This window comes from Anguilla rostrata, chromosome 4 (assembly GCF_018555375.3).
Source record: "Anguilla rostrata isolate EN2019 chromosome 4, ASM1855537v3, whole genome shotgun sequence".
In the NCBI taxonomy this organism is placed as follows: Eukaryota; Metazoa; Chordata; class Actinopteri; order Anguilliformes; family Anguillidae; genus Anguilla; species Anguilla rostrata.
In genome coordinates this window covers 23,180,093-23,204,887 of record NC_057936.1, presented here as the reverse complement: position 1 = coordinate 23,204,887, position 24,795 = coordinate 23,180,093, and the positions used below count along the sequence as shown (strand labels likewise).

Genomic DNA, 24,795 nt, shown 5'->3' with positions numbered 1-24,795 from the left:
ACAGATATACACATTATATGGTTATAATTCCTAAGCGGTTCGCTATAGAAGCTAAACATTAACCAACGAGGTCAGCAGAGCCAGTCCCAGCTTGTTTGGGGTCATGAGCCAGATTGTCTCAGGAAAATCTTTAAGCACACAAGAAACCAACAGACTTAGTTTAGGAGGTCTAAGAGAAAAAGTGCATTTCAGTGTTGGCAGTGCCATGTGCTGGCTGGGCAACTGCCACACGCTGTTTGAAAATGCAAGGGAAAGCTCGTTTGAAGGCTTTGCGGAAATTGACGCCCATGAAGGCATAAACAATGGGGTTGATGCAAGAGTTGGTGTAGGACATGCAGTGGGCCCAGATCTTCAGCTTATAGGTGCAGTAGTTGTGACGGAAGTGTGGACTGAAGGCCTGCGCAAGGATGTAGAACTGGATGGGGCCCCAGCACAAAGTGAAGAGCAGCACGATCACCACCACCATGCGGGAAACTTTGGTCTTCATGGCCACGGAGCGCTCCGACAAGACCTGCAGCTGAGGTGCAAGGAGTGATGAATGAAGACAAAGGAAAAGACCTGACAAAACTTTTTTGTCTTTACTCACCAAATTCTGCAGACAGTCCAGATAAGCACTATTTAAGGCTGGCAATTCCTAAGCAGTTCATTATAGAAGCTAAACATTAACATTAATATGTGAGGAGCTATCTTCAATTAAAAGTTAGAACATTACAATTGGTATTTTTCCCAAATATGTGTTTGCAAAAGGTTACAATATCTAGAAGAAACAGCAACCAATCCTTGATATATATATTTTTTTTCAATTTAATGAAATTTTAATGTAAATTAAATCAAATATATGGAAACATATGGCACCCTGCATCTAGGCCAAATATTTGTAGAGCCTTTACTCCTTCAAATGTGCTCTTAAGTGACTGATGGGTACCTGGTGGTTGTTTTCAAGAGGCTCCACAAAGGTGTGACCCATGCGATTCAGCATAACCATGTAGCAGATGCAGGTGGTTACCAGTGGGAGCATGTACACAGCCAGGAAGTTGTAGAGAATGAAAGCCTTCTTGTGGAAAAGAGTGGGGAAATTCTCTGTGCAGTAGACCTGGGGACCATACCACTCACCCAGCATGGTCTTGCTGTACATTGGCACTGGCACAGACACCAGGAACGAGCCTGATACAGAGAGAGGAAAACAAAAACACTTACGCAGGACAGATATTTGATTAGTTTTAATTTATTAAATTTATTAAACCGCAAACACTGGATGATCTGATTTGATTTTCTGTGCACCAAGCAAGGTGACAAGGGTGCTGTGTGTATATGAAAGGTATAAAGCTCGCTTAAAGACAGTAAGGGTTGGCATTCCATTGAAATTAAGAAGTTAATATTGTTTCAAATTTTTCTACTTTTCGTGTCTAGTCAGTTTATTAGATAGTGGTTAAAGTAAAAACAAACAAAAAAACAGGTCATTTTTAGCATTTTATTTTTACTTATTGTTTGATTACTTCAGTTTAGAACTTTGGATAGCAATCCTTATCTGTGAATACAAGTGTTCATTTGAATATAATGAATATAATACTAAAAAGTGTTAGTCAACTAGTGAAACTAATGTGATAATTTGGGTGTTTATATCATATTTTATTAAATTTTGACTGAAATAAGCCTCTAAAACATTTATTAAATGGTGTATAAGCATAGTGAATGATTTCCTAAACAATACATTTATATTTATCTAATTTTTGTCACAAAATAGAGTAAGAAGTAAGGCAAGTTAAAGCAACATGGGGCATATTCAGCACAATTTCTGTTAAATTGAACATTTTATATTAAGTATATTGCCACAATTTTGTCACGGGTTGGACTACCTTTTAACCACCAGAGGGTACCAAAGACTCTTTGTTGTTCTGGACACTGGTTAGCCTCCCTTGTTATGTTGACCCAGCCCTCTTGTTAACTTGCCCACCTGTACCTCATTGTCTCTGTCATGTGCCTTGTTTCTCAAGCTCAAGCCACCTTTTTGACCCCGCTGAATAGTTTGCCTGATTCGACCTGGACTGTTATCGGTATCTCTTTTGGATTTTCCCTTGCTGGTGTGTTTGCTTGTTTCACGGACTGATCTGTTGTATTTGACTTTGGCTCTGTTTGTTTGGGATTCAGATTTTTGGATTACGTATTGGACTTGTTCTGCCTGCTTGTAACTTTTTCCCTGCTTAGGAGTGTTATCTTTTTGTCTAGTTCTGAGTTTTTGAATTTGTGTTTTTTGGTTGTGGATTAAAACCAACTGAACTCCTGCTTGTGTTGCTCTGCACTTGAGTCACCTCCAGTCTCTGGTAGCGCAGTGGACTAGGTGTTTGATTGCCACATGGGGGACCAGGGTTTAAGCCCCCAGTCTGACAAATTTGCTACACTTTTATAAGTTTTTTTTTTTTTTTTTATTTAAATATTGTATGAGTGTTGATTTAAAAAAAAACGGCATGTTAACATAAGTTATCGCTGATAAACACTGGTTTGTGTTATTTTCCATCTTGAGTTCAGAATCAACACTTGCTGTATTCTAATGTAAGCCATCATTGAGCTAAGCCTATATACACAATGTAGTGTGATTTGATCTATTTAGGTTTTGTCTATAGGTTGACACTTAATAACATCAACACACCTCTTATTTTCATTAATCTTCACTGTCATTCAAATTTCAACACTCAAGTCTTTGCTACTCAAGTATGTAAAACACCCCCGATGTCTTAAGATATTACAGTAGGAACAACAGTACACAACCAAAATTGACATTTTAAACAAAACATCTTCCTTAGTTCTGGCAAAACCGATCAAAAGCATGCAAACCAAAAACATAGCCTACAATGTAAGTGGAATATAAAAACGTGGAATGATTCAAACAAGAAACTGACCAGATGAAAAATAACATGTAATGATGATGGAGACAGTCGTCAGCAAAACATTTAAATGATTTTTGTGCTACAAGTTGGTAACCTACCGATCCAGATTCCAATGCTGACCAGTGTGGTAACTTGTGGGGTTCGACAGCTCAGGGAACGCAGTGGGCATACAGTGACATACCAACGATCCACACTCATTGCTGTCAGTGTTACACAGGTTGCCTGTGCTGACACCTAAAATAATATAAATTCAAATCCTTGTACTGATTCCAATGCTAAATTAATAGCCTCGTGTTATAAGAAAATCAAAAGATCAAGCTGCATGTATTTTTAACAAATCCCATTGACAGCATATGTATGTAAAGGGATGCGTAAACAAACACCTATATTGTTGTGTTGTGTGCAGTCACAAAGCCTGTCCAAGAGATAGTATTGTATTGTAGTACATGCACGTTACATAGTTGGCTTACACAGTAAAATGTCCAGTGTTAATTCATCTCTTAACAGATAACATTCTGTTGAGACTAGAATAAACACAGGACATTTTACTATGAATGTGTGTAATATCAATTTAATAGAAGTTAAATTACTCTGCCTCCATCTAGCTGTCATCCAGGCATATGGCACGGAAAGTCAAAAGAACAGCTAATAAAACTAGCATTGCATAATTTTATAACATTCGCCTAGTTGCAGCCAACACCAATGTAGCAATTACGATAAAGGCTCCTGACCTGTTGGATATAGCTGACGAACTTGCACATGAAGTCACCAAAGACCCAGCTGGGAAGCGGATACAGCAGGGCAGTGAATGGAACACAGCACACCAGAAAAATGATGTCAGTGGTTGCCAGGTTAGCTGGAAGACAAGATATTCCTTCAGATCAGATTAAAGGGAAACACAGAGTTGCATATTCAATGACATTACATTAAATTAGCAGACGCTCTAGAGTAGGGTTCCCAAACTCGGTCCTGGGCACCCATGTGTATGCTGGTTTTGTTACAACCAGGTGCATATGCCAGAATTTTTTATTTATTTATTTTGGGGAGTTTGGTAGCCCCTGCTCTAGAGCGATTTATAGGCTGCTGGTAGTAGGCTATCACAAATTAAGGCCAATTAATTTTACCACATAAATAAAAACTTAACTTCCGGAGAAGAATATTATAGAAAGAAAAGCAGGAAACAACACCAATGTAGGCCAACGACCTTTTCTGTAGGCTACGAATAGCATAGTCGTCAACAGAACAACACAATGAAACGAAGGAAGTTAAATTTAACTTTTTTCTTACCAATGTAAAAGTTAGTTGCAGTTTGCATTCTCTTGTGTTTAGAAATCACATAGATGACCAGTGAATTTCCTGCCAGTCCGATCACCATTAAAATAGCGAAGAGAAGCGGCACGAGCCATGCGTCTACCAGAAACGGGGGCTCGAATTTGGCTGAATCGTTGCAGAGCTTCGCCAACTTGCAGGACTCGTTACCAAGAACAGCGGATCCTGAGCTGTTCGGGGGCACGCCGAGCATAACCTTGGAACGTAATAGATAAACATTTTAAAAGGCTGTTATGCCTTGCGCGTGTCCTTATTGTAGTACATGCACGTTACATAGTTGGCTTACACAGTAAAATGTCCAGTGTTAATTCATCTTTTAATAGATAACATTCTGCTGAGACTAGAATAAACACAGGACATTTTACTATGAATGTGTGTAATATCAAGCAGCAGGACAAGACCGAAAACGAACTTACTGTTATTTAATCATTCCGTTTTCCCAGAAACGTGAAAGGTGCTTTCAGATTGCCATAATTTAAGTCGCATGCCCTACGAGCGCTTGTAGCATATTTGTTTCGCGCATTGAATTTAGCCAACACAATGAAAATGACCGTATTTTCCTCTGACATAGAAATCCAGTCAAATCAAAAACCTCTGGATCTAAAATGATCAGGGCTTCAAGATACTTTTATATAAAACTGAAGGGGGTAGGTGGGTAGTGCGTGTCATTACCCACGCACACGCAAAAGCACAACATAAAAGTGATTTGCCAAAGGTAAATGCGATTTTAATTGCCACTTGTTGATCGTGCACACAAAACTGCAGTGTTAGGCTAAATTGTAGTTTTCCTTAGACACAGGTGTGTTGGAGACTGAAAAAGATAACGGACCGACAGAATCGCGTTATCATAATTTGATAACGATAATCATGATTTCAGAGTAAGAAGAAGCAGAACAAATAACTTCAAGCTCCCTATTGGCCCATTGTATTGTTTGTTTCTTCCCTGTCACTAATAGCAAAAGTTGTAATTCCGAACGTAGACTATCGATTTTTCAATGCTCTTATTGACACTGGCGCAGAACTTCAGCTGAAGAGAACACATTCCTCAGATTCACAGGTGGTCTACCGAAGCAGTGAATTACTTTTCCAAATTGCAAACCACAGAGCGTACGACAGGGAGGTAGTATAGGTCAGAGGAGAGGATTAAGGAATACGGTCCTACTAGTAGAGCTGTTAAGTTATGGAGTGGCAATATGAAGAGCCTTGACCAATTATTATTTATTACAAGCAACCGTACAGAAACCTCCAGTCTGTCTTTGGATTCTTATTCTATTGTAAAATCCACTAGTGGTTCACAAACCATTGCTCAGGAACCCACTTGTGGGTCATGGGAGTGTGTTGTTCGTTCGGGTTCATGATATTTTTCACTATTTTTCACTGACATTCACACTAGCCAAATTAGACACTGCACTAGCATCCACTGCATTACGGTGTACATGCAGCTAATAAATGTAAGTCCATATCTGAACATGTTGTATGTTGAAGAAATTGTGGGATTTCCAAAAAAAAGGGGGCCCTGACTGACAGGGGCCCTCAAAAAAAATTAGAACATAGGATTTTCTGGGGTGATGGCATCCAATGTGCGATCTGTTCACGGGGCCCAGAATCCCTGGTGGCACCCCTGTGAATAACTGTTCAATTGTAAATGTACTTGACACAATTCCAGTACTGATGTGTTAAAAATTAGGACATAAGGCTATTGTGAAAAAGTATGGCAAATACGGAAGGAACGCTTGGATGGACAGACGTTTTTGGTAATTATGAACAGGGCAAGATAAGTAGCAAAGTTTGAATCAGCAAATATGAGTGGCAACAACTAAAGGTTTCATATTGTGCATACATAGTATACTATGACCATGAAAATGCTGACGATGGCCGGCAGCCCGACAGGGTTACTATAGGCTGTAGCATAGGATGCTACGCTTGTGAAGGGAGGGATTTCAGCTGGGAGGATGAGAATGTCTCACTGCATACCTGCGACCGCCTCCAATCAATCGGGCACCCAGTCTGCCTGCAAAAGCTACTCAGCCAGTGCCCTCCTCTGACTCAATGTCTGTGTGAGCTCAACTGATAGACTGCAGTGTAAAGTAACAGCGCACGCTCTCCCAGCTTAACAGACGATGAGTACAAACACAATTATAAACTTTGATAAAATAGGTTGAAAGGCAGCTTTTACATTATGGTGACTGTATTTGTAGTCTAAGTCCTAGTACAGTGCAAGTGTTTCTTGCGGGGAAGGGGGTCACAATGTTCCTAAATACATGGAGTTAACTGAATTTAATGAATGTGAAATTTCAGTGGAACACAACTACAGTCCTGGGGGGCAGCATTTATGCTGTCTCATCTTGTTCCAACCCATTATAAAGGTTTATTTTTAATATGTTTAGTAACAAAACAAAAACAACAACAAAAAAAAAAACAAACAGATGATTACGTTAACTACCACCTGGGTTTTTAAAAGACACATTTTATGACTACCTCTCTGTCTACAGGCTTACCCTCTGTGTTCTGACTGGATTTCTTACTGCAATACAAAGGGAAGGCTATAGCGACAAAACAAAAAATGTGCATGTTCACAGGAAGGCCAATACCATCTATGGAGTTGAATTTACCCAACCACAACCATTTTACAGTAAGTTACAACCTGTGTATGTATTCAGCATTTGATTCAACATTTATTAAAGCACTTCTCCATTTGCTGGTCAATAAATAGCTACACAACAGCTCTCATTCAGTACTGGTGATATAAGCATGACTTCCAAAGATGAAAGCTTTTTTTTTTTCAGACAAATAACACAACCACATTGAACACGTTACTTTTTTTGCCAATACATTTAAACATTTCAGCAGTTACACATTTCAACAATCCATAAAGTAAAAAGCCCTTTTTATGGTGTGTTATCAAAATCAATGGAGCCACAAAATCATAGAGTGTAGACAATACTGTGAGATGATTACTCATATCTTTTTATTTTGACAAACAGATGCTTAATTGTATATAACCACGAGATTTGTAAAGGTAGCAGTGTATCAGTTTGTGAAAATGTTAGGGTGTGACATAACAAAGTGATCACTTTAAAATGCCCACACTGGAAAAACCAGTTAAAATCAGATAAATATGATGTGTTTAAACACAAACTGAAGTGGCCGAGCACTTTAGAGACGTTGGGGTGAAGATGACATTTTAACACAGATAAATGATCACATGCACACACAACTTTGGTTACTGACACCACTGGCTGGTGAAGTGTCTATAAACTCAAGTTCATATAAAAATTCCCCAAAAATGTCAAATAACCTGGATGTTAGCTCCCCCCACCCATGGTACAACAGCTTGCATACACACAGGCACGCAAATATCTATGTATATATAAATAGGCATAACCGATAGATCCTCATGCATACATAAGGCTTAAGTGCTAGTAAATGGTTGGCCAATGAGAGTAGACGATCTCTATAACCTGTAAAAGAGTTCATTAGGTCTGAAGATATTCCTAGTGCTTAGAATTTGGTGCAATTCACAAGGCTACTGCAACACAGTCATACAGTAGTACCAAATGACTGGCTGCCATTAATAGACTGGTAATATTTCTATATAAGTGCACAGCCATGTAAACTGTCCTTCAGAATATCTCCAACACCTGTATTTGTAAATGATGAATTTTAGTTCAGATCACAAGTGTTTCAGTTAAAAACTACAAGCTATGATTTACAGACTTATGCATAAGAAAAGCACACACAAAACAGCACCAAATTCGTCAACAATGACTGCCCTGAAACAGAGCAAGTACAGTTGAACTTCATTACGAGAAAAGATGGAATCCAAGAAGACAATATCAATTTGTTTATATTTATCCTTTAAAAAGCAAGTATATAAGTGAAATGTAAAAGAATTCATATTGATCGTTTTCTACCTTCTAATGTGCTATTACTAAATTTTTATACAGTACATATACTACTGGAACGATGCTTAGCGACATGATCCAGATCGGAACTGCTTAGATATTAAAATAAGGCCAGAAAAAACATTCATATAACTAATTATATCCTGTAACACTGACCATTTGGCATTCATGTAACTTTGAAAAGTATGGCTATATAATCTTCCTACATGTTCTAACCAATAAGCAGCTCATAGATATGAAGTGAATTATCCAAAGTTAGCCCCATTTTGAATTCTATAGGAAACGCAAACTGAAAACACACTATAAGCATATTATCTAAATTAAATAGATAGATGAGAAGAAATTAAATGGGTTTTTTTTTCATGCAGAAACAGACCTGAATGTACCCTGTACCATCGTTAGGGAAGAATAGGTAGGTGATGCAGTCTGATGATAATGTATTCACACCTACAGTATATTAATGATGTGCAAACTCAAAACCTTCCTATTTGGATGTGCTGTGCTGCTCACAAAAACAAGGACAAACACACCATCCAAACTAAGTTTTAGGCAGGATGAACAACCTGAAGCTTTATGTATTTTGTGAGACACACTCTCAAGCCTGTCTCCATTACATTTTTCTGGCATGGCATCCAAGTGCACAACATACAGTACATTCACAACAGGCAAACCTCCTATCTTCACTCTAAAGCTGCTTAACGAAGTTGTACTGGCTATGTAAGTACAGGCTGCACTCCACTACCCCCCCCTTATAACAACTGCTCCAGGTAGGCTGACAGCAGCGGACTCGGGGGCAGGAATTCATCTTGCTTGTTCACCACCTCGGTTTGACGAGCACCATTGCAGTCAGAACCTAGAATGAACCCAGCAGAAAAGTCAGGGACAGTCTGAACAGACAAAGTGCTATGAACTCTGGCTCTCGCCAGCAACATTTCCAGTGATTTCTGATGGTCAGAACTGACACTTAAGTCCATGACTTGTGACTTAATGATTACAGTTGTGTTGGTCTTCATAATTCACATCATATAAAAAGAAATGATTTACTAAATATTATTCTGATACACAATATACAGACAGTATAGTTTTTAACCATTGTAATAATTGTTATAAGCTTAATGTGTCTTGTTGATTTTAAGTAGCAATATGTCATCATTCAATTGTGATTGAAATTTAAACTATATAAATGAGCCATCAATTGTGTGACCACTAAACAATATAAATGGGCATTTAAGACCAGTGTATGTATTCCCATTGGTTGTTTGTTTTCATAACAACAAAGTTAATGGTTACAAAGTTAATGGTTGATGGATTTCTTCCAACAGCTACTTTAGTGGTCTCTTGGCAACCCTCCAAAGTATCTCCAAGTTCAGTGCACACAGGTTGCAGAGAGACCACGGCTTTAGAAACTGTACGGCTCTGAAATGATAAATGAACCTAAAAATTCTCAAACTTCAAAACTCATGTGTCACGTCAGGGCTGACTATGGTTAAAAATCATACAGTATTCTCAATGTAAGAAGTACTTACTTGCTGAAACTAGATCCATATACTGGCAGACAGCATGAAGCAGCAGTCTCTCAAAGCTAATTACAAAAGTGCACAAAGGAAAGGTTTAAAAAAACAAATTTAGAATAAATTAAAAACACTTAAAATATCTGGTACCAAACGAAACGGGCAACTCTTTTAAACTGTCCCAGGATGCACGTTAGGATTAAAGCATCTCTGAGCCATACACACCTGCTGCCAAGCCTAGTGGTGTAAACAGAGTGGGGCTGAGCTGCGAAAAAACGCAGCAGATCCTCCTCCAGGACTTCCAATGTCCCCTGAGTGAGCAGAGTGGGAGTACATGATGAGGCAGGAGAAAGAGGGAGAACCAATGGGAGAAAGACACCCCTAGAGTACCTTACCTTATCAGTAGCTTCAGTATTTCCTCTAGAGACATTCACAATATTACTTTTCATTTCCCAATACAAATAATCGGCACCGTTCACATCGACCTTGCATCACATTTTAGTGTATTCATACAAACTATGAACATAAACAATATTTCCTTAGGAGGATGTTTGCTTTTTTAGCAAAACATTTTAACTACAGTATACTGCTTTCCAATAGAACAAATGGTGACATAACTTCTTACGATTAAACTCCCCATGTTCAGGGTTACATAAAATCACAATATCATGACAGACAGGCGTCCGCTATCGAGACCTCAAACCCGGAGGCAGGATAGATGAAGTGGGTGCAATACCTGAATAGCGAGATATTCAAAGCACCTATATGCTAATGATTAAACTCAAAACACTTGTCTATGTGCCGCAGTGCTTACAAGGGGAATCTGTTTGCGCTTCAGTGTGGCTCGCAGCCTTCGGTCAATCCTTTGAAAGTAGTCCTGAGCACTGTAGGCCAGGTCCACTGAGGAGGGAGCAGACGAAACATGGAATCAATCATCTCACCCCAAACTCAGAGACACCACAGAAAAAAATGGATTCAGTATAAACACCACTTTTTTCACCACAAGTAATGTGCTTCCAGATCACGTGAGATCCTGCCAAACGCTAAATGCAGATGTCACTTTACTTTCCAGGGCAATTAGAAAGCAACAATGCTGACTGTACCCTGGTTCTTTCTGGTAAAAACATCCCCTTGTGATAAAATGTGTTATGTGGTAAAAATTTAACACAATAAGCCAAGGTACTTGACAAGGACATCACAAACTAATGACTGTTGACCCTTCACTTGGCGTGTCTGGTTAAGTCCCTGGCCTGGGGCAATGGCAACACTGTCTAACCCTCTCTCTGGTCTTTGGGGAGCTTCGCAGTGCCGCTCCTCTTGGCCTCCTCTTCCAGAAGAGCCAGAAGTTTTTCTTGCTCTTCACCGGAGCGATTCATGAAGTCGTTCCAGGACTGTGAGATAAGGAGAGAGCTTGAAATCTCAGCATACAGAACCTTGGCCAAAGCTGGGTATTAAGAGGTTTAGAATACCATTAATGCACCATTTTTACAAGAATGGAAAATTAATCAGTCAGAAAGAAGAAGTGTCCTGGAGTGGTGAACACAACATATTTCTGTTATTCACAACATGTTCACTGACAGGACATGACACCAAATGTCCAGTATTTGTAACTAAAGGTGGCATCATGAGGAGCTTCTGGGTAACTCATCCTGTTATGGCACTGTTCTAGTGCATGGATGGCCTCTATGGTCATCCACTGACACATGTCTGTGTGACAGCTGACATTACATCCTTCAAAGGAGATCACAAGTGTCTGAAGTCATTTAACTCGACAAAGTTATGCAATACACAGAGCATTGCAGTGCATGATTTCAAATTGAGAAGAAAAAGGAGAAAAGCATTCTAATTAACTGATTAATTACTAGGGCATTGAAGCTAAGCAGTCATCGGTGTCTGCCGGTTTGGAGGCCTACCTGCACATAGTTTCCATTGTTACATGCCTCTGTGAAAATGGACGGTGAGGCTGGGTCCCCACACATTTCACCTTCATCTTTGGAGCACTCATCTCTCTCCAGCAGGTTGGCCAGGTAACGAGCTGTTTGTTTGTTTTTGTAGCGGAAGAACAGAAATATAAACTTTTAGTCTTCAGAACTATGCTAAATACTCTGAGATGCACTTAGATTTGGTACACAGCTCGGTTTGCATATGGGCCTGTCAATATTAATCAGAGAATCAGCTGATATGCTGAAACCAAAAAAACAGTTTGTACTTTTCCAAAACCGAACATTTCTAATAACGCTCAAATAATGGTTTCCACATGCTACTTCAAATGACATCTACAGTGTCAACAATAATCTATCATAGCATTATTATCATTATCATCAGTGAAAATAATGGTTTGGAATTTATCCAAGGTGAGATTAGTAGAGGCCCGTGGGGGCAGATGACATGAAGCCTTACTGTTCTCCTGTCGTCTCTGGCTCTTCCTGCCTTTGGCTCTGGGTGTGAGGTCAGAGTTGCGTATGGCCTGGTTGATAAAGAACTGCTTCCTCTTGGCAGGAGACACACGTTTGGCTGGTGAGCCAGGTGATGAGTTGTGGCGCTCTTCAATCAGGGCAGGGAGACATCTGAGAACCATAAATCATGCTAAGAATAGCACAAATTATACAAGAAGGCACACACTCAGCACTCAGTAAAGCAAAGGTTCTTGGGCTTATGGTGCCCTGGCTGGTTTTAGATGCCTTAATATGTTCTCAAAACCCGAGGACAGAAAAGGTTCAAATCACTTGTTTCACAAATTAAGTTCTTTCAAGGCTCTATGCAAACATTTTTTCCAAAGAGCACAATGTGTTCATAAGTTGAAAAATTTAATACATCCCAATCAGCAGATGTGCTCCTAAATCATTCTTTCATTTAGCACACATACATTTCCAGGAGAAAATTGTCCTAAAATGGAAGCACTGATTAACCCTGTCTTTCCATGACCTTAACAGAAAAACAGGTTTCTACTTGGTATGCTACCTCTGCTGACTAATGGCAGCAAACATAATGGATTTGCCAGCTGTAGAAGGCCAGTACTCATGATGGCAGAGCTATTACCTATGAAACTGTTAACATCACCCCTGAGATGGCTACACAGATAACCCAGGTTCAACCTGTTTCATTACTCGTACTTGAATTTAAACAGGTCCTGAAAATTTTTTTTGTGGTTAATCTCAACCCATTTTAACCTTGCTCGAGTTAGGCAACCTCTGGTATCATGGATTCTTTAATTAAATTAAAAGAGCACACATTCACTATATCCAGATTTTGCTATTCATAAAATACTTCATGAATGGATGAAAGAACAGTCACATCACTTACATCCCGTAATATGTGGTCTCAATGTCATAATGTGTAGTTACATGGTATGTTTCACATGCATTTTAAACACTTCAATGAATTCATAGGCCTCCTAAACTAAAAAAAAAAAAAAGAAAGGCTCTGAAATTCACAACACACATTCTTAAGATTAGTGAACAGATTGTGAAAGAACAATGAATACACATTTGTGTATGCAATATGATATAAGATTCATAAAATCACAAATGATTCATGAGAAAAAGAGCCAGTTGCCATGTTGAGTACAATTTTAGCGGAGGTATTACTGGTTTGGTCGCCACGCCCATTTCTACATGGGCGTATGGGCGTAGACTGTCGAAATAAAAAAATATATAGTTGAGCAGCATTCTTTTATCAACACATTGAATGCCTGCGAATAACACACGGATACTAACCGCTTTAAAGTCATCCAAACAAGGGTAGAACCAACAAAGCCCATGATTGCTAAGCAGTAGCTAACTTAATTCAACGCAAGCTGGCCAACGCCATCAACCTAAATAGGTCAGAGCAACCAGCCAGTAACACTCTAACCTAATTTCAGAGCTCACAGTATCAGGTTAGCGTACTGTCTGTAGTTAGCTAGCTTGTTGGCTAGCAGCTAGCAATCAGGTAGTAGAAGCTTATAGCTAGCGGTAGACTAACGTTTAGCTATTTCATAGGTTCCCTAGGTTGAATAACGTCAATCAATGTCAACTGACCAGGTAGACACAAACAGGCAAGTCGGAGCTCGCGTCTAGCTATGATTACTATGCCAGTTTAACAACTTAGCCTCGTTAATTACCCAGCTCGGTAATGACGGTCACCTCAAAATGGCGTCAGAAATAAACACTGGCTAGCACTAGCTAGCAACCCAAACAGTCTAGCGGGTAATTATAATATCTAATAACGGTTAAACTTCCAATAACGATTAAGACATGCATCCACTTAGGCTATTATTGGCTAAGTAGTAGTAGCTAGCAATACGTAAATAACCAGCTAAGTAAATAGCTAAATATATAGCTTAGTGCCTTAATCTATAGCGCTGGCTACCCGTGTAAATTTCGCTAGTAACAAACAAGACGTCTTGGAAACCAATTCACCCAACGCAACCTCACAATTTAGTTAACATTTACCTAGAGCAGGCAAGTTAACGTTAACATTATTTAAAAAATAACGGTTGAATTCATCGGTGCTCGCCAGCAATACCCAGGCCCATTGAACTTACATATAATCTTGTTCTTCGTTGTTGCTATTGTTATTAGTCAACACAACCATTTTACAAAGCGAAGAACTTATGACAGCTAGCTAGCTAAACTTTTTTTTTTTTTTTTTACACAAAATTAGGAAAACTCGTTCTCCAAATTTCAAGGTAGTTTTGGTTACTAAAGTGATTAGCTAGCTAGCTGTCTGTCTTAGACTGTTAACGTCAGCTGGAAAGCGAGTGCCTTCCTCGGCTTTCAAGACTGCCACAGCAAACTGACTGCCAAGCAGCAAGTAAAGCAAAGCGAGCTTTGCGGAAGTCCAAACGAGACAACGCCTATTGGCAGGTCACAATGAACTTGATCGATATTCTATGTCAATAACAATCTAAGAGAATATTTTTCCATAAAATTAAATTAAGCGATATTTTTGTATTGTGTCCTAAAACAACAACCATAATTATTATTATGGTTGTTGTTTGTTTATTTGCATATTCATATTGTAATCTATGTATTTTATGATATTAGCAGAAATATTCAACTTATAGACTATAGTAGTTATAGTAGTTTATTATAGTAAATTTAAATTAAAGTGAACTAAATGTTTTTCAGCTGGATAAAGTAGCATTACACCACCATATTCTAGCCTATACTATGTCATAAGTCTAATACGGGAGTGACCAACCCTGGTCCAGGACAACCACAGGTTACACTGGTTCTTGTTTTCACTTTCAGGTCAGTTAGCAATTTTCACTCCAGAAACCATGTTTTAATACAATGACTACACCAATTAACTGTGTAGTCATTATATTATTTTGTGAACACAACCTCTCCAGGCTTCACCAGACAACGAAACAATCCAAAACCAAAGAAAACACAACATATGTAAAATGTGCTTGATTTATTAGCGTGTATCTTACCACTGTTCAACCATTTTCACTTCCTTGAAGCTGGTGTTTCCATAACAGCAATGTTTTGGTTACTGTCATCCATGCTGGAATGAGTTTTAAAATGTGGTCTACAGATTGTTTGAATACAGGAGGAGTTATAGATAACATTTTCTTTGTTTGTCCACTCTGATGCTGGTACAAAATGTAATACAGTTCTGAACTTCATTGCAAGATGGGAAAAGCGGTGTTGGAAGACTATATACTTTTGCTTAGGTGGTTATAAGCTAAGCTTCTTGATGCTTGGCTTGATGTTGTTGAGTGTTGTTTAAGAATGTTAAAACTTTGATTTGCCACATGAGAAAAGCTTTGAATCAGATCCATCACTGGGCTGCTTATCTTACACATCTGAGGAATACAGCTGAAGAAGTATAAGCTCTTGAAGACAGTCAATGTGCTGAAAAACACAAATATTTAGAATGAAAAAAAACTGTTCATAAAGTTGTGGATCTTCAACAACAGACAAGAACTGGCTAATTTAAAATCGAATTCAATAGATGTGAACATCATTTGACAACATCTTCCAAATTGGTTTAATCATCTACTGTTTGATTTGTAAGTTGTGGTGGAGAAGGACCAAGTTCAGGATTCATCTTGTGGAATAGAATGAGGACATACCAACAGCAAAAAAGATAACATTTAAGCCCTGGTTGCAACATGGCAGGAGAGCCAAGACAGCTGGTGGTGGATGTGGTGAGATGTGCTTTGCCCTTGAAGACCTCACTAATCAAGTTAACTCAGGGTAACAGAATAAGCTCAAGCGTGATAGAGTTAGCACATCCTACTATCTGCAAGACACCTGAGAAAACCGAAGACTCAGTTTTTAAAATCTGTGTGGACCTTCAGTCTGTCTTAGCAGGTGGTATGGAGCCAAGGAAGGCAGAAGAAAGGGACATTGATGGTTTAGGTATGGCTTTGGACAGCAAGAAAGTTAGAAATTTGAGACTGAGTCAAACGTCTAGGTGGCAGCCAAGAGCCCAGGTCAGCAAAAAGAGCAAGAGTTTGAGGCAAGGCCAATCAGAAGTACCCAGGTTGGTGAAGAATGCATCATTTCCTCCCATTACTAAACCATCCAACAAATTTCCCTCATACTCGCACAATGCAGGGATCTCAGCATCTCACATTTCACTGCCCCTGATTAACGTTTCAGAACAAGGTGTCCTGACAAGCTCTTCCATACCGATTAAGACCTCACAAACTGTAACACCATTTCCAAGGATTCTCTTGAAGAAAAGGAAATCTCTGGTAGATGGAACTAAGACCTCTGAATGTGTAAGGACCATTTAATTGTTTTAAAACTTTATTTTGTGTTCTGACTAATTTAATAAATGCTGGGAAGCTATAGCATATTTTCAGTAAATCAAGTAATTTACTTCTGACTACAGCAAAAGCTATATTAGCTTTACTTTTCTCAGTGGTGGCATCATTGATTGATTGAGTCACGCTAATAGATATCTACACAATACACGTGTATAATGTTAAACATATATCTCAGCTGTTCTGGTGAGAAACACATTTCCGAAGTATACTCATGTTAGATGGGTAAGGTCAGGGCTGCCAGGTGAATTTTCCAGGCCCAGGGCTGAATAATATTAAAACATTATATTACAACACTATTTTATTTCCTGGGTCTGGGACAGTTATATTTACTACAAGTTCACCGACTATTGACCCCCACCCCCCTCCCCATGGCCCAGGATAAGATACCTGGTTGTCCCCCCTTGATGGCGGCTCTGGGTACGGTAAAAAAATGCTATTACACACACATGCTATAAGTCACCCTATAAGTCTGCTAAGCACATAAATACAGAAGAGTAATGTGATTAATGTATTGTTGAGTGTAAACAGAATTTTGTTTTTATCTCTTCAGAAGGTTCCTCCATGCAAGCTCCCAGATGTCTCAGCACACAGTACAGAGCAGCTACTTGAGAGATTAAAAGCACGAAAAAGAGACAAAAAGAAGGGGAAAGAGAGAGAAATGGAGAGTGAGATAGGAGTACCCGAATACCCTGATCATCTCTTCCTGTCTGCTACTCTTCAATTACTCAGAGAAGGGCTGATCCACCTGCCAGGCCTTAATACAGAGTAAGCATACACTTTTTCTCTTTGCCATCACATACCTGTCAGTTAAAGAAGAGGAAAAATTACTACAGACCACTGCTTCTCTAATACCATATGTTCCAGGGAACTACTGGTAATCAAGTGTTCATACTCTAGAAAATACAACCATTATATTCACAATATTTGAAATAAATGAATACTAGGCTTGATTGGCAGTCCAGTATGTAAAATGACCAAGGACATGCAATAAACACAGCAACGAAGACATGAGTTTGATTTAGTTTAGGTGAGCACCCCTTTCGTAGGCACAGTGTCACAGTGACCTGGGACGAAGCAAGGAAAATGAGGAGTGATTTGTGAGTGATCACTGGCTGTACATTCAGAGCAGCTATAATTGCATCCTTCTAAAAATCACGTCAATCAGTACTCCACACCTCAGTATGCACTCATTCACGTATCTGCAGAGGTTACAAAACCAGATGGGCAGCTTCCAAGTCATCAACAGGAAGGAAAATAAATGCCTCAAAATGAGTGAAAGCAATTACTCCAAAGTTTAGGCTGGGGATAATTAGGACAGACTGTGCTCTAAACCATGTTCTCATATGTCAAATCCTGACTCCATATTTCAAATCCTGACTCCACAATTAGTCATGCTGTGCTTATCACACAATAGCACTAAGACAAGCCTTCTTTTATAGTTATTGTAAATGGTAAATGGACTGCATTTATATAGTGCTTTTATCCAAAGCGCTTTACAATTGATGCCTCTCATTCACCGATTCACACACACACACACACACACACACTCATACACCAACAGTGAAAGGCTGCCATGCAAGGTACCAATTAGGGGTTAGGTGTCTTGCTCAGGGACACTTCGACACGCCCAGGGTGGGGGATCGAACCGGCAACCCTCCGACTGCCAGACAACTGCTCTTACCTCCTGAGCTATGTCGCCCCCGATTATTGTAGTTGAATAACCACTTTTGCTATATATATAATATATATAATATAAAATAGCATTGGCTTTTAAAAAGGGCATCTGATTATGACAGATGTTTTGTGCTTATCGTTCTCACTTGAAACCTTCTTTTAACCACTTACTTTGGTTTTCTTAATCATGACTATGGTCCCATCTCAGGTGGGTAAGCATGTGGTGCTTTCCCTACACGGTGGCCTTTGAGACACTGTGTGCTTTGTAGATGTGATCAGGTCACTGATTTCCCCACCTTATTCAGGCCAAGCCAGGAACAGCGATGAGTCATGAGTCTTTTACTATTTGCTTTGTTTTTAACATCCCCAGAGAAATGCAAAGGTGCTCTGGGGCCCAGCCAGCTAGATGTCCGAGGATGAAAACTATGAAGACAGAAAGAGAGTTGCAGGGCTCATTTCAGCCCTCAAATGGAATTAAGAAGCCGGTAACCCTCAGCATGTACAAGAGGAACCTCACTCTTGTCCGCCAAATACAAAGCAATAACAATACATAACATTAAGTACACCACACACTTGCAGTTGTTTAATCTCAGTTGAAGCTATCACGATTCCCATTTTGGCCAGAAAACACACATTTTATTACCCATTTATTTTATTCTCATATTTCTGCATATATACACCATTATTTACAGACATGTAGATAAGTACATCCATATTCTAGTACAGAAATTTTAAAATATAATAAATATAATAAATACATTGACGTTTGATACAATATATTGGGTATAAATATCAGTCTTTGTTTTAATCACCACAGACTGATATACATGCTGCACAGTACCAGTTAAATTGATGTATTGGTGCATTCTTGAGTACATTACATCTTTGTTTGATTCACAGGTGTGTCTTCTCAAGTGCAATAGAATGCAAGAGATGGTTGTTAAAATTGGAAAAAGTAATAAGACATAATAAAATCATAAAAGTCATGATTGTATAAGTAACAGCTGACCTAATAAAGGGAATGTTTGGAGTCTTGTACATATGAATTGTGCGTCTACCTTTTGCTGTGTAAAGGTCAGAAGTGTAACCACTTTATAAATGCAGTCCATTTACCATTTACCACTTTTTGTGAAGAACAAATACAATTCCAGTAAAACCAATAAGTAAAACACTGGATCTGCACAAACACATATTGACTTAAAATAAATACTCTCAGTGCAAAATATGAATCATATATCAAAAGCAGCAGTTGGTTCAGTTATTTTTGTAGACTTTCATCCAGATCGACTAGTATACAACAATATAACCATGACCAGTATTCCCATTCAGAGTGCTATGGCTCACACAAATGCTCACTGGGCATATGTTGCAGTGAAGAACTGTGTGTTGTGCGAAACACCTGGTACCCTGTGTTAATTGATGTGATGCCTTCATTCAATATTCATAAGAATCATACTGAAGATTCTTTTGAACTGGAAATGTAGAAAGCATATAAAATAAATTGCAACACACCTGACATATGATACCTAATTAGCAGCCGAGGTTTGCAGATAAAGGTATTGCAGTATGAACAGAAGTACAGCTATGTTACAGTACTAACAAGGCACCAAACTCAGACATAATCAGCTGAGCGAGCTGGTAGCAGTTTCCCTCACCTAGACACAGCAAAGACATTTTAGGGCATCTGAGACATTCTTAGTGCTGCATCTGGCATACCGTGACTCTCACATCTGTGTCCCATCTGATTCACACCTTGGTCTCCTGTGTGCTACTGTCCACCAAGAACAGTGTCAGAGGGTCTTTGCTCCCAGAAGTCTCCTCTGTGCGCTGTGCTCTACTGGCCACAGACCCTTTCTTGGGCTTATGTTGCTTCTGCTGTGACTTTGGCTTCGAAGAGGCAGAGGGGCCCTGCATCGTCCCGTTTGGTGTAGCTGGCGTAGCTTCCTTTGGTCTGACCTCCGTCTGTCTCTTTTGAATGGGCTGAACTGGCTCCACCGCTGCATTTACATACACCTCCCTGAGCTGGTCGTCGTCACTCTGGTCCTTGGCAAAGTTGACAAACACCTGTGGGAGACAAAATCGGTTGTCTTTGTTCAGCCTCTATCTGTTGCAACTCTTAATCCTTAAATTCAGACTTGAATAAATAATGTTCATCAACTTAGCTGAAACTCTGTTCTGATTCACAGTCACACAATTGTAGCTTCAGTATCAGTTTGTAAGTAGACTGGCTAATGTTACACATGTATGAATCCAGGCAAGATCTTGCCAGGAAAAGCCAGGTCTTTCAGCCTTCTACCTGGTCCAGGGTGGTCTGGGAGACAGAGTAGTCTGTGATACCCAGCTCCTCGCTGTTGCTGGACAGCACATCAAAGATGTGGGCCAGAGAGCAAGCGTGAGTGGGCAGCTGGTACTGGAGCACGTTGTGGTGCCGTTCCTTCAGTTCGATACCGGGGAAGGAGGTCCTGATGTAGGAGTCCACAGGACAGGGCTCCTCGGACGGCTCAGACAAACGCAGGATGATGGTGTAGCCATCTCCAAATCTAGGCAGTGGAGGGAGTCAAAGAGAAAAAGTCTTTTAGGAACATAAGTTTGCAGGGTTTTAAATTCAGAATTTAAGAAGTCATTTATTGAATTCAGAAGTAATTTGTCAGTCCCATCTTCTGATATTATTTTGCAGATTGCAAACTGGGACATAGTCAGAGTAAGACGTTTGTTGGCAGTCGGAGGGTTGCCGTTCAACCGCTGGCGTTGAAGGTCCTGAGCAAGACACTACCACTGCTCTGGCGATAAGCATATTGTAAAGCGCTTTGGATAAAAGCGCTATATAAATGCAGTCAATTTACCATTTACCATTTACCATATTAGAAGAAGGTAAAGACACACTAGTCCAGGGGACAACAATAGTATTTAAATCCATTCTCCAACTGCCCTATTGGCCTCAATCACCCACAGGAGTCAGTACCTGTTCTTAAGGTGCTGTACTGAACCCAGGCACCGGAACCTCCCGTTCACCATGATGGCCATTCGGGTACAGAGAGCTTCACATTCCTCCATGCTGTTAAACAGAAAAACGTAAAAAATATTCCTTTCAATAACAAATACACTTCTTTTATCCACTAAATGGTATACAGTAACTTGTAATGAATGCATTAGTGCACAAATGCCCCCTACCTGTGCGATGTGAGAATGACAGCTCTTCCTTCCTTGATGACGCTCAGGATGCAGTTCCAGAGGAAGCGTTTGGCCTTGGGGTCCATCCCTGTGGTGGGTTCATCCTGTAAGACAAGCAGAGCCGTTCCACAACAGCAGCACTGAGCGCACACCTGTAATGACTGCAACACAACCAGTCACTCCGCAGCAGTGTGCCGAACCACACAGCCACTCACCAGGAATATGACGGGGGGAGCCCCGATGAGGGAAATGGCAGTGGAGAGTTTGCGCTTGTTGCCCCCGCTGTAGCCACCTGCTTCTCGCTCAGAGTACTGGGTCAGGCCAAGCTTCTTCACTCCCCACTGTGCTACCTAGGAGGGCCAAAGAACAGAGGGTGTAAATCGTACTGACAGCATGTCCTGCAATGAAGTGATCTTTCCATTAACAAAGAAATACAGAGCCAAGGTGAGATAGCAGCTCTGGTACCTTTGCCACGGCCTCCTCTGGGACTCCTCTCAATCTTGCATAGAACTCCAAATGTTCCCGGCCAGTCAGGAGGTCATTAATGCCGTCAAACTGTGGGCAGTAGCCCATGAGCTGGTGAACCCTCTCCATTTCAGTCAGGACACTGCCATTCATAAAAGAAATGATCCACCAAATGGTTATTATTGTGCAGATTGTTTATATATTAATTTATTTGTTATTTATAGATTATATATTTAAACTTTTTAGTTATTAAGGAAAGAATAGAATACTTAATATTCTGATGCTATATACTTTTATATGATTTACAGGGATATAATTTCTCTTTTATGTTCCTTTTTTTATTGTACAAGCGCTACCTTAGATTTTGTTTGCATGCCAATACTCTTAACTAGCACAGGACTAGTAAGACAAACACACTGGTGGGAAGGACTGACCTGTGGCCACTAAGGAAAGCTTCTCCACAGGTGATAGAGGTGTCTCCTGTCAGCATGCGGAACGTGGAGGTCTTCCCAGCACCGTTGACCCCCAGGAGCCCAAAGCACTAGCAGATAGGGAAATGAAAGCCACATGCAGCCTTTTGCCCATTACATGCACTGAATCTACACAGCAGAGGAGTTTCGGGGTTGGCTCACCACACTACTGTATGATGTGCATCTGCTCTAATCCCTGTGTACTCCTGCCATATGTATCAATGTCTGGATAAAAACAGGCCTAGAAAAGAGGAAATGGCACTTTCTGTCTCCCTCTCACCTCCCCACGAGGAATCCCCAAACAGAGACGATCCACTGCAGGTTTCCTGCCTGCCTTGTACACCTGAACAAGCATAAGAGATGCAGGTTATATCGCAAAACAACAGCAGAGTACCAGCAGAGAGCAGACACTGTATCTGGCAACCTTTTATCTGACATATCCCTTCACTGATGGCAGGTTCTTAATCTGACTCACCTTGCTTAATTCCTTCACTATCAGTATGTCCATCTGTGCTCTCCCGCTGTTCACTCTCTCTCTCTCCTTGGCTACATCCTGGTCCTCCGGGCCCAAAGGGGGCAGATCAGGGTCAGACCAGGACCTGTGAACAAAAGGTTCACATGAACACAGCGGCTTTGAGTGTACCTGAGACTGTGATGTACCTAGATATTTAGCGTAGGCTGGGTGTGTTGTCATTGTCACTATACCTGCAACTGCAGAAAAAGTTGTACTGAAGTAGCACAGTGAAGAGGAAGAACACCACACCCTCTACTGCCATGGCAAACAGGTTCTTCCCTACAAAGTCCCAGGAGAGAGGATCCAGGGTCTGTTTGGTGCCTGTGGACAAAGAGAGGCAAAGGAGATGATGCATTACATCTATACACCGGACTCAATCCATTCTTGTTGCTCCTACTTCTACATGTCACACTCAAACTGAACTCCGGTAGCAGCTGTGCTATTCAGTTTCATGTGAAAACCAAGACTGTGCGGCCAAGACATGTCAGCCACATTTGACTACCTTTTACCCTTCTATATTTCTGCCTGTTGTCTTAGACCTGCACGAATATCACGTACCTAGGCGCTGGAAAGCATCTGCCATTGCCTGATTCTTTGCCATGTCAATGAGCCCACGACCCAGACAGAAATGCGGGAAGATCAGAAAGACCTTCTTCAGGATCTTATTTACATCATTCAGGTGCTGTAAATAGAGAGAGCCCAAAATCAAGGGTTTCTGCATACTGGAGTTCTGCATCAGGCAAGCATTTTCATTGTTCTAGAGGAGTTTGAAGAGAGGTATAATAGAAATACACAGAGTCTGAAAACAAATTTTAACAGTCCAGTTAAAATGACACGAAATCTGCACGGACATCAATGGAGCTGTCAATCCAACAATTAAATATCAAATTAGAGGTCAAATTAAATGTGTGTGTCAAATCATCCTCAATGCATTCCTCACAATTACAACCGACCGTGTTTAAGAAATGCTGCGATATTAAAACATATAAAAAGGCAACAAACAACCTGCAACCTAAGCAGGACGTCCAAGGGTGAGTCTTATAAAAGGATTTTGTTACTGAACGTATGTATACCATTCAAATCGCAAAGAAAAGGACCTTTTACTCATGTGCTGCACAGGTTAGAAAATTAAGTGTGAGAAACTTTAGAAAACTGCGAGCCTCTAATCTCTGAATTGATGACAAGCCGAAATTTTCACCAGCAGAGCGCATTTCGATACCTGATCTACAAACAGCTCCAGGACAAAAGTGGCTATGCTGCCATTGATTCCGATGAAGAGGTTGATGGACGTGAGGACCACGTAGGCGGTACTGGGCACACTGAACAGGAAGGAAGCTGGGTACATGAGCGGTGTGATGGACCAGCTGCCGTACGTACAGGGTGACACAACGACAAAGACATGAGCTGATTAGTACAGGTGTGCTGCACTGCAAAACAACAGCATGCACTGTATACCCATAATTATAAATTGAGACATACTGTAGCAGAGGCATTCTTAAGATGTCTTAAATTTTAAGATCCTCTCTACAAATAGCAAACATAGATATATACTCACTGGGCCTCATTCACAATCATATTTGATCGTAAAATGTTTCCAAGAACATTTTTTTCTTATCTGTATTTGTTCATGGCTGTTTCCTTATGCTAATCACATGAACAGGATTGCGCATAAAATTTACAAACAGTCAGCCTTCATCATCTCATACACCTGGGATATGCACAAAAACAAAGGTCTGCACATGTGTCATGAATCCCATATTGGTTTTTCATAGGAATATTTTTAAGAATTTTTTTGTGAATGAGGGCCACAGTCACATAACTCACTGTGAGTTTTACTGTGGTTTGCCACAAATGAATTGCTAACACTATGCCCCTGAGAAAATTAATCTTAACATACGTGACTTCACCTAATTAAATGAAACCCATCAAAGCAAAGGTGTCTTTCTAGAGATCTTACCCATAGAGCAGAAGTAACAGGACTAGAGCTGGCAAGTTTGTTTCAGACACGTATGACTGCTGCTGGAAGGCGATGAATATGAGGACCACCATTGTAGCTGGCACTGTGTAGTTCAGCTATGAACAAGATAAAATAACAGTAGACATTA

At 40.2% G+C, this 24,795-nt stretch overlaps 4 protein-coding genes and 1 long non-coding RNA gene across 7 annotated transcripts in view; 1 reads left to right on the top strand and 4 right to left on the bottom strand.

Moving 5' to 3' along the window:
• LOC135252883 (G-protein coupled receptor 54-like) lies at window positions 1-7,000 on the bottom strand. Its single transcript, XM_064331504.1, has 6 exons — window positions 4,631-7,000; window positions 4,173-4,410; window positions 3,617-3,741; window positions 2,984-3,119; window positions 926-1,164; window positions 1-517 (listed from the first exon to the last, which is right to left on the bottom strand). The coding sequence occupies exons 2-6, from the start codon at window positions 4,405-4,407 to the stop codon at window positions 170-172; spliced, it is 1,083 nt and encodes a 360-aa protein (XP_064187574.1). The 5' UTR covers window positions 4,408-4,410; window positions 4,631-7,000; the 3' UTR covers window positions 1-169.
• Window positions 7,001-8,658: 1,658 nt separating this feature from the next.
• r3hdm4 (R3H domain containing 4) lies at window positions 8,659-14,394 on the bottom strand. Of its 2 annotated transcripts, none has more exons than XM_064331509.1 (8): window positions 14,156-14,394; window positions 12,031-12,197; window positions 11,544-11,665; window positions 10,907-11,021; window positions 10,445-10,530; window positions 9,856-9,941; window positions 9,646-9,701; window positions 8,659-8,972 (listed from the first exon to the last, which is right to left on the bottom strand). In XM_064331509.1, exons 1-8 carry the CDS (start codon window positions 14,203-14,205, stop codon window positions 8,869-8,871), a joined length of 786 nt encoding a protein of 261 aa, XP_064187579.1. In that variant the 5' UTR covers window positions 14,206-14,394; the 3' UTR covers window positions 8,659-8,868. The 2 variants fall into 2 exon arrangements, with proteins under 2 accessions (XP_064187579.1, XP_064187580.1); XM_064331510.1 differs by lacking the exon at window positions 14,156-14,394 and adding an exon at window positions 13,347-13,543.
• Window positions 14,395-15,013: 619 nt separating this feature from the next.
• Window positions 15,014-18,445, bottom strand: LOC135252889 (uncharacterized). Its single transcript, XR_010329490.1, has 2 exons — window positions 18,242-18,445; window positions 15,014-15,473 (listed from the first exon to the last, which is right to left on the bottom strand). It is a non-coding gene; the product is annotated as an uncharacterized LOC135252889 (long non-coding RNA).
• Window positions 15,469-19,108, top strand: LOC135252884 (uncharacterized). 2 transcript variants are annotated; one of them, XM_064331507.1, is made up of 3 exons: window positions 15,469-16,348; window positions 16,950-17,161; window positions 18,441-19,108. In XM_064331507.1, exons 1-3 carry the CDS (start codon window positions 15,734-15,736, stop codon window positions 18,622-18,624), a joined length of 1,011 nt encoding a protein of 336 aa, XP_064187577.1. In that variant the 5' UTR covers window positions 15,469-15,733; the 3' UTR covers window positions 18,625-19,108. The 2 variants fall into 2 exon arrangements, with proteins under 2 accessions (XP_064187577.1, XP_064187576.1); XM_064331506.1 differs by having other exon boundaries at window positions 16,947-17,161.
• abca7 (ATP-binding cassette, sub-family A (ABC1), member 7) overlaps window positions 18,705-24,795 on the bottom strand; it is a 25,135-nt gene continuing 19,044 nt past the window's right edge. The window contains exons 38-50 of the mRNA XM_064334049.1: window positions 24,648-24,763; window positions 23,910-24,054; window positions 23,249-23,372; window positions 22,882-23,011; window positions 22,652-22,775; window positions 22,457-22,519; window positions 22,141-22,247; window positions 21,707-21,848; window positions 21,457-21,591; window positions 21,242-21,345; window positions 21,033-21,125; window positions 20,367-20,610; window positions 18,705-20,134 (exon numbers count right to left, since the gene is read on the bottom strand). Of these exons, the coding sequence (XP_064190119.1) occupies window positions 19,817-20,134; window positions 20,367-20,610; window positions 21,033-21,125; window positions 21,242-21,345; window positions 21,457-21,591; window positions 21,707-21,848; window positions 22,141-22,247; window positions 22,457-22,519; window positions 22,652-22,775; window positions 22,882-23,011; window positions 23,249-23,372; window positions 23,910-24,054; window positions 24,648-24,763 (1,845 nt within the window). The 3' untranslated portion in view covers window positions 18,705-19,816. The remainder of the gene's footprint in view (window positions 20,135-20,366; window positions 20,611-21,032; window positions 21,126-21,241; window positions 21,346-21,456; window positions 21,592-21,706; window positions 21,849-22,140; window positions 22,248-22,456; window positions 22,520-22,651; window positions 22,776-22,881; window positions 23,012-23,248; window positions 23,373-23,909; window positions 24,055-24,647; window positions 24,764-24,795) is intronic.